The sequence below is a fragment of the Gekko japonicus genome, unplaced genomic scaffold, assembly GCF_001447785.1.
Source record: "Gekko japonicus isolate JY-2015 unplaced genomic scaffold, Gekko_japonicus_V1.1 scaffold1732, whole genome shotgun sequence".
Lineage (NCBI taxonomy): Eukaryota > Metazoa > Chordata > Lepidosauria > Squamata > Gekkonidae > Gekko > Gekko japonicus.
The window spans coordinates 100,219-109,813 of record NW_015175412.1 but is presented as its reverse complement, the minus strand read 5'-3'; the positions used below and the strand labels follow the sequence as shown (position 1 = coordinate 109,813).

At 46.9% G+C, this 9,595-nt stretch overlaps 1 protein-coding gene across 1 annotated transcript in view; it reads right to left on the bottom strand.

The window, feature by feature from the left end:
• LOC107122628 (son of sevenless homolog 2-like) overlaps nucleotides 1-9,595 on the bottom strand; it is a 57,524-nt gene that overhangs the window by 6,110 nt on the left and 41,819 nt on the right. The window contains 4 exon segments of the mRNA XM_015425743.1: nucleotides 1,196-1,457; nucleotides 5,208-5,324; nucleotides 7,481-7,653; nucleotides 9,045-9,162. Coding sequence (XP_015281229.1) covers nucleotides 1,196-1,457; nucleotides 5,208-5,324; nucleotides 7,481-7,653; nucleotides 9,045-9,162 — 670 coding nt within the window.

Here is a 9,595-nt window from a genome sequence, read left to right as displayed (position 1 = left end):
TAAGCCTGGCTTTGGAAAAGATCTGGCTGTTTCAGGGTTACTGGGAGCCTATCAGAAGCACTCTGAGCTTGCTTGCATGCTAACCAGGTAAAGATCCCCAAATAACACGTTCTGCTCCCCCTAACTGGCAAGTGTCAGTTTTCTCAGCTGGCCAGGCTGTGGAAATGGGAAAAGATGTACGTGAAGAAGGGCTTTCAGCCTGACAAAGAGTATAGTCCAATGAGGCAAGAGACCAAGTAGGAATATAAGAAAATACAAGGGTTTGGTGGAAACGGAAGAAGCCGTTTAAAGTAAATCAGAGTCAAGCTTGCAAACACTCCACTCTGAGCTCCAAGGAAGGACAAAATATCAATGTAACTCAAGCCAGGAAGGAAAGAAGTGACAGGCTAGCTCAGGGGTGTCAGACATGCGGCCCGGGGGCCCGATCAGGCCTCCGGTGGAACTGGCTATCTTCTGCTTCTTCTTCCAGTTCTGCTGCTGCATCGTCATCATAGGTTTGCAGCTTACAGAGACACACCTGAACAGCACACTCAAGATTGCGACAGCACAGACATTTTGAGCAAGAGGTGTCAGTTATCAGACACTGTTAAATAGGCAAAATATTGAAAGAGTGCTAGTGTTTTAAGCATGTTTATTTAAAGTATAAAAAAATCTTTAATTGTGTTTGTCTGTGTCCTTTATAAAGTTTATATCTTTGCTACCTGGCATTACATTTTTATGACACACCCGGTCCGGCCCAACAAGGTCTCATTTATGTCAGATCTGGCCCTCATAACAAATGAGTTCGACACCCCTGGCCTAGCTGCTGTAGAGTTACTGGCACAGAGGTGTCGAGGTCATACCAAGTTCATTAAAAGCAAGAAGAGGAGGAGATTGGATTTATACCCCGCCCTTCACTACCCAAAGGAGTCGCTTACAAACTCCTCTCCCTTCCCCTCCCCACAACAGACACCCTGGGAGGTCGGTGGGGCTGAGAGAGCTCTGACAGAAACTGCTCTTTTTCAAGAACAGCTCTTATCAGAGCTACGGCTTGCCCAAGGTCATCCAGCAGGTGCAAGTGGAGGAGTGGGGAATCAAACCCGGCTCTCCCAGATTAGAGTCTGCACACTTAACCCAGAGGGGTGCGAAAGATACAAACAGCTCTTCTGCCAGCACAGACGGACCACTGAAGGGATCAGCTGTTTGGGAGACCCACCGTAAGAGCTGTTGAGATCGATGTCTAGGAACACGCTGAGCTCGGAGGATGCGGATGCCGGGGGAGGGGAGGGGATGCTCGGCGAGGTGGGTGCCGATACTGCGGACTCCTGTTCGGCTTCAGTGATCCTGCTGAAACTGATCTTGTACGGCTCCTTTTCCAGAGGCATCGGGTGGCCCCGCTGCGTGCCGGACGTCGAGCTGTGCCGGCCCGTGTTGGGCCTGATTCCAGGAGATTTCAGAGAATAGCTGGTCTTCCTAGGCTGCAGGGAGAATGGAGCACCGTTTTTTCCTGAGCCTCTGGGGCAAAGCATACAGGGTTCCGCAATACGGAGCTTCATGGTCAAGCCCCCATTCCGGCCTTTTCTGTTAGTTTCACTGGGCGGTTTTGCCTTGTCTCCGGGGAACCGGGAAATGTATTTGCTTGGGATACAAGAGCTAGATTCAAATCCAGTAGCACCTGAAGAGACCAACAAGGTTCCGGGGATATAAGATTTCAAGAGGCACAGTTCCTTTTGTCAGATACTCTGACTCTGGAAAGCTCTTACCCCCAAAACCTTGTCGGTCTGAGGTGCTCCTGGACTTGGATTTAGCTCTTCTACAGCAGACCAGCACGGCTACCCTCTGAATCTATCTGCTTGGAATACACAAGGTCCTAGGTGCAATCTCCGGTACCTACAGCTGACAAGATCAGTGAGTCGGTGGTGTGAAAAACCCTCACCTGAAAACCTGGAGAGCCACTGCCAGTCTGAGTAGAGAAAGCTGACTTTGAGCGTCCAGTGGTCTGATTCAGTATAAGACAGCTTCAAGAGGGGACTGGATAAATAATCGGAGTTATTGAGCAATAGGCTTAGATGAAAAGAAATACTTCTTCAGCCAAAAAGTAATTAACACGTGAAATTCACGGCTGCAAGAAGTGGTGGCAGCTACATGCATAGGCAGCTGCAAGAGGGGATTGGATAAACATATGGAGCAGAGGTCCATAGGTGGCTATGAGCCAAAAGGTATAGATAGGAACTCTCAGGCTGGGGCAAGGGATGCTCTGTATTCTTGGTGCTTGGAGGGGGGGGGGCAACAGTGGGAGGGCTTCTAGTGTCCTGGCCCCACTGGTGGACCTCCTGATGGCACTTGGTATCTTTTGGCCACTGTGTGACTCAGAATGTTGGACTGGATGGGCCATTGGCCTGATCCAACATTGGCTTCTCTTATGTTCTTATGTTCTTATGTTCTTACGTTCTTATGTTTATTTTATTTATTTATTTATTTATTTATTTAAGTATTTTTACCCCGCCCTCCCCGCAAGCGGGCTCAGGGCGGCTTACAAGGGGCATAGCCCAAACATAAAACCACATAAAATCCAGTAAAATCCAAAAACATTACAATCAACAATAACAATAAAGTTATTGAATTTCATATTTCGTTGCTGTATCTATCTGGGGAAAGTTCAATAGTTTTCCATGCCTTCCAGAATACAAAAGTTAAAAAAAAAAACCTTTAATTACCCACCCATTCCTAGGCATTAAAAGATAACAGTGACCTCTGGTGGTAAATTATCCTTCATTGATAAATTTAGTTAATGGTGCTCCAATGATAGGATTTGGTCCAGTCAAAAAACCTAATCTTTCCACTTTTGTTATTGTATTCCTAGGCCAACATCATTCTTCCATTTTAAATCTGGTAAATAACCCTCTGAAGAATGTACCATGACATAGTTACATGCCTGGCTTACCTGGCTGGTTTAATCTATGTGGAAGGGGAAAAGAGTTTGGTTAAAAATCAGATACAAGCCAGATATTTCTACTGTGTGTGCAAGAGCTATACAATTTTGCTGTGAAGAAAAATAAGTCAACTGATACACTAAAAAGAAGAGCTTGATAAATTATACACCATGAAAGATTATACTAGTGTACCATCAAGGGCCCTAGTGACTTTTAAAATGTACAAACCTATAACTAAGAGAATCGGAACAAATAAAGCAATGTAAAGCAAAAATATCAAACAAAGAAAAATGGTTTACAAGCTTTACTTTCTTTTCTCAGTTGGAGAGAATCAGCTTGGACATAATAATACAATTCACTCTAAGATTTGGGTAATTAGAGTTGTGTGGTTTTATTAAACACAGACAAAGTGAATTTACCATTTCAAACACTGGAAATAATCTACTGGGAATTCCTTCTGTCATACACCATTGAAATGAATGGAAGCTGCATAATAGCATTCCTCTGCTCTTCCCTTGGGTAAGTTCCTCGTGGATAAACCACCATTTATCTATGTTGTTGTAGAATGAGTGACAGGTATCCAGAATTGTGCATATAGTGATGTACATGGTGATAGGTGAGGCTGAACGTTTCCCACAGTTCTGTCCTCACAATGTGCAATGGTTCATTTAGGATAGGGCACTGAATGAATTGTCCTGTGCATCTCAGGTTTAATTTTTAAAAGCCACATTTCTAATTTTTAAGACTATGTAGATAGGTTTGAAAGAGGTTACACAATGCCTGGTAAAATAACAATGACTGTTAAAATATCAGAATCCAGAGAACAGTGTCAAACGCGGCCGACAGATCTAACAACACCAGTGCCGCCACACCACCTCGATCCAGATGCCTCCGGAGGTCGTCAGTCAGGGCGACCAGCACCGTCTCTGTCCCATGACCAGGGCGAAAGCCGGACTGAAGTGGATCCAGGACAGAAGCGTCATCCAGAAAACTCTGTAGCTGTACCGCCGCCACCCTCTCAATCAATTTGCCCAAATAGGGCAAATTAGACACCGGCCGATAGTTGGCCAATTCGGTCGGGTCTAAGGTTGGTTTTTTCAAGAGAGGGCGGACCATCGCTTCCTTGAGTGCCGCCGGGAACCATCCCTCCCCGAGGGACTTGTTAATAATCTCCCGTACGGCACCTCGAAACCCCTCGTGGCCTGCTTTAATAAGCCAGGAAGGGCACGGATTATGTTGAGAGCAGAGTGTTGGACTGGATGGGCCATTGGCCTGATCCAACATTGGTTTCTCTTGTGTTCTTATGTTGAGAGCAGAGGTCCCTCAGTGGCTATTAGCCACAAGGTATAGATAGGAGCTCTCAGGCTGGGGCAAGGGATGCTCTGTCTTCTTGGTGCTTGGGGGGGGCAACAGTGGGAGGGCTTCTAGCGTCCTGGCCCCACTGGTGGACCTCTTGATGGCCCCTGGTATTTTGGGCCACTGTGTGACACAGAGAGTGTTGGACTGGATGGGCGACTGGCCTGATCCAACATTGGCTTCTCTTATGCTCTTGTGAGGGGACTGGATAAACATATGGAGCAGAGGTCCATTAGTGGCCATTAGCCACAAGGTATAGATGGGACTGCCAACCTAGCAGTTCGAAAGCAAGAAATGGCAAGTAGATAAATAGGTACCGCTTCAGTGAGAAGGTAACAGCACACTGTGCGCCTCGGTGTATAGTCATGCCGGCCACATGGCCACGGAAATGTCTTCGGACAGTGTTGGCTCTTTGGCTTGGAAACAGAGATGAGCACCGCCCCCTAGAGTCGAATTCGACTAGCTTTCGAGGAAGGGAAACCCTTTACCTATAGATGGGACACTCTGTCTGGGGCAGTGATGCTCTGTATCCTTGGTGCTTGGGGGGGCAACAGTGGGAGGGCTTCTGGAGTTCTGGCCCTGCTGGTGGACCTCCTGATGGCCCCTGGGTTTTGGCCACTGTGTGACACAGAGTGTTGGACTGGATGGGCCACTGGCCTCATAGAATCATAGAATGTTAGCGTTGGAAGGGGCCTTGCAGGTCATCTAGTCCAACCCCCTGCACTCTGCAGGAGCATAGCTGAAAGATAGCCCTACATACCTACAACATACCCGAAAGATGGTCGTCCAGCCTCCTACATGGTTTCTCTTATGTTCATATGTGTTAAAGTGTAGCAAGTTTTTCACCATGCAAACTGTCCAGGAATCTTTTAAGAATGAAATATTCATTTGCAAACAAACAAACAAAACAAACTAACTGGCGTGTGGCCAGAGTCTTACATATCTCGGGGGCTGCTTGCAGTTGCGAGGCTCGATCTCATGGGATTTGTTGAACAAGTAGTCCATAAACTCTTTTTCGGGAATATTTCCCATAGGGTTGAGGTTTTCAAAGAACCTCTGAAAACACAAAAATAATATTCGGTTACAACTGTGTTAATAACCATTTTTATCAACCTGGACGTTTCGTCATCCGGAACACCTCGACGAGTTCCACAGACTCCCAATAAATTTGGGTATGTACTAGTTTTGTTAATTAATTCTCTTAGTTAATTAATTCTCTGAATTCTCCTCTACCCAGTTTTTCTCTGGAATCCAACAATCCCATTTCCTTCCCTCTTTTTTTAGGAATCTGGAGTCTGTTTCAAATCGATTCCATGTGGACCAGAAGAGAAGTCCAAAGGGAAGGCTCTACAAAATTTCAGAATTTCATTCTGCCGATGCTTAGAGGCAGGTAATATTTTCCTCAGCCTTCCTCCCCTTCTGCATGAGCACCATGCCGTGTGTAACATTAAAAAAAACCTTGAAAAGGCTGAGAATACAAAAGAGAAGAAGAGAAGAGGAAGAGATTGGATTTATACCCCACCCTTCACTACCCAGAGGAGTCTCAGAGCGGCTTACAAACTCCTTTTCCCTTCCCCTCCCCACAACAGACACCCTGTGAGGTAAAAGAAGAAGAGAAGAGATTGGATTTATACCCCACCCTTCACTACCCAAGGGAGTCTCAGAGCGGCTTACAAACTCCTCTCCCTTCCCCTCCCCACAACAGACACCCTGCAAGGTAGGTGGGGCTGAGAGAGCTCTTTCAAGAACTGCCCTTTCAAGGACAGCTCTTGTCAGAACTATGGCTTGCCCAAGGTCATCCAGCAGCTGCAAGTGGAGGAGTGGGGAATCAAACCCGGTTCTCCCAGATTAGAGTCCGCGCACTTAACCACTACACCAAACTGGCTACACCAAACCACTACACCAAAAAGATGCATAGAAGTGTAACACAAAACTACAAAAAGGAATCAAACAGAAATTAAAGATAGATTCAGGCGGTTAGCCGTGTTGGTCTGAACCAACAGAACCAAGTCTGAGTCCACTGGCACTTTGAAGACCAACAAAGTTTATTTTATTTTATTGCATTTCTAGTCCGCCCTCCCCTGCAGGCGGGCTCTGGGTGGGTTAAAAAGGTAAAGGCAAAGGTCTCACTTGCTCGAAAGCCAGTCGAGTCTGACTCTAGGGTTGCGGTGCTCATCTCCGTTTCAAAGCCGAAGAGCCAGCGCTGTCTGAAGACGTTTCCGTGGTCATGTGGCCGGCATGACTAAGCACCAAGGCGCACGGAACGCTGTTACCTTCCCACCGAAGTGGTACCTATTTATCTACTTGCAATTTCTTGCTTTCGAACTGCTAGGTTGGCAGGAGCTGGAACTAGAGACGGGAGCTCACTCCGTCATGCGGCACCCGGGTCTCGAACTGCTGAACTACCGACCTTCCACAGCCTGCAGTTCAGCGTCTTAACCACTTGAGCCACCGCAGCTGGGCAGGTTACAACCAAATAAAAACACTTAAAATACCTTACAACAATCTAATTCTGGGATCAAGCTTTCGTGTGCATGCACCCAAAAGCTTATACCCAGATTTAAACTTTGTTGGTCTTCAAGGTGCCACTGGACTCAGAAATTAAAAATGCTTCTTGTCTGTTCATTTGAAGGAGGGCAAGGAGCTGTTCCAGTTGGCAGCAGAGGAGAGGACCCGAAGCGACGGGTTGCAATTACATGCAGAAAGGTATCGGCTGGGTATCGGGAAAGACTTCTTCACGGCCAGAGTGGTTCAGAGGTGGAATCAGCTGCCTGGGGAGGTGGTGAGCTCCCCTTCACTGACAGCTTTCAAGAGGCTGGAGGAATATTTGTCAGGGAGGCTGGTCCTGCATTGGGCAGGGGGTTGGACTAGATGGTCTGTATGGCCCCTTCCAACTCTACGAGTCCATGATTCTATTTACATTTCTGGAATTGTCTTCCTGAATCCAGGTCGAAGGAACCTGCAATATGTCAACCAGCGTTACTTTCTGGAAGCTGGAATACGCAGCTCCAAGAAGCTGCATGAATGATGGAGCTGCCGTATCCATTTAAACCAAGCTCACAACCTGCTTCTTCCCCGGTCACCTCTGCTCAGCAAAAAGAACTGCCACCACAGCCTCGGCAGAACACAAAAACATCCACGCTCGCCTTCTTCTTTTACACACAGCACAGAATTTGGAAACGAGGACGGATCACCCATTTCACACTGATTACCCGTATATCCGGTTCGACCTGTAAACAGTAAGGCTGGTTTTGATACTGCTGGATTTCTCCCGTGATCTCAGCCACTTTCCTCCTCTTACTGAAGTTGATTAATCCTTTCCCCTGTCTTTTAAGGAAGTCAGGGTTCCCTTCTTCTGTATGTAGAATGTTCGTTAAGTATATACCTAATCGGAGGGGAGGAAAACTATTTTAGATTGTCATCATTTTCATGCCATCCTATTTTATTTCTGCCCACAGGAAGGGAAGCCAGTGTCCTTTAGAATAATCAATCCTGGACTGGCAATCAAGGAATCTCTGAAGTTAATCTGAAGTTGATTCATCCTTAATCTGAAATTAATCTGAAGTTGATTAATCCTTTCCCCTGTCTTTTAAGGAAGTCAGGGTTCCCTTCTTCTGTATGTAGAATATTCGTTAAGTATATACCTAATCGGAGGGGAGGAAAACGATTTTAGATTGTCATCATTTTCATGCCATCCTATTTTATTTCTGCCCACAGGAAGGGAAGCCAGTGTCCTTTAGAATAATCAATAATCCTGGACTGGCAATCAAGGAATCTCTTGAAAACGAGAAAGCTATACTAGGTCCCGGTCACGCGTGCCGGAAAACGTGGTGGTGGTGGTGGGGAGGCGTGGCGATTTGTGCCGTCGCAACTTGACGTGCCCCAACGCGATCAGACGCGACGGCGTTGTTTCCATCGGCGGGTGTTTCCGGCGCGCTCCGACCAGGAAGCAGGGAGGGTGAGAGGAGCACGTTGGAGCGATCACACGGAGCGCGTCCGGCTGCAGCCCGTCGCAACCAGTTGACAGTGGATTTCCCTGGGTGCTTTTAAACTCCGCTTCATTGGCTGACGGCTACGGGTTGCTGACAGGTGCGGGACGCTGGCCAGATGTGCCCGTTTGATCGCGCCAGTAAACTCCGGTCGGCATTTGGGAGTATCCCGTGGCAAATCCTGCGTGTTCCGTGTTACTCTGAAGTTACATACAGACCTCTCCTCTTTGTTTTTCTGGGTTGCTGCTTGGTCGCCAAATTACAATGATCGCTATATGACGGCAATGCCTTGCAGGAAGGACTGAGCGCGCTCAGTGAGCAACCATATGATTATTTTTTAAGTCAGATATATCAAGATCAATGTTCCCTCTAAGCTGTGGAGTCTTGTGAGCAAAAATTCTACTATGTGAGCTACTGGCATTAAAGTTGTGAGCGAGTGATTTGGCTACTGCATAAATTAGTTTGCTCTGGAGCCATTCTCCCTGAGCGAAGACAAAAAAGTGTGAGCCGGAGGCTAAAAAACGATGAGCTAGCTCACACTAATTCAGCTTAGAGGGAACACTGATCAAGATAAAGGTTTGGATCTCGTGAACCGTATGGGTCTTTGCTTCCTTTGCCTTCTGGCTGCAGCCCCCTGTGCTTCTCCCCCCCCTCCTCAGGAAGCCCCCCCCCAATTCCCCTTCACACTGCAAAACCCCCCCCATCAACTGATCCTGCAAGAGTTTGCAATGGTGGGTGGAGGGTGGAATGTGCCACAAACAGTCCCTTCCTCTGTGGCGAGACTTACCAAAGAAAGGCACACAGGGTGGGTTGATTGCCTTCAGCTTAGCAAGGTATTTTTTGAAATGATCTTTACTCAGTTCGACCGCTTCATCCAAGATTTTCTTCTTCCTCTCCTGTAATGCCTGATTTGACAGAGAGGAAAATATACATTTCTGTCCTGCAGGATAGATTTACAGTATGCTCCTCTTTGGCCAGAATGCGAGGAAGTTTCCACAATGCTTTGTAGCTATTTATTGTCTGTTTATTTTCACAAAATTTACATCCCACCTTTCTGCCCTCACAAGGGCCAACCAAGAAGACTAACAAATTAGAACAAAACCAATTTAACCCACCCCCAACGCAGATCATTAAACAATTAAAAAAGAGAGAAAATACAGACATAACAACAACAATTAAAACACTGGTCGAGAAAGAGGGATCGCTGAGGGAACCGAAACAAAACAAAGAAGTCTTCACATAGTAGCAGAAGGCGGCAAGGGAAGGGGACAGATGGTTCACCCTGGGAAGAGAGTTCCAGAATCTTGGTGCCACAACTGAGAAGGCTCCGGCTCGGGT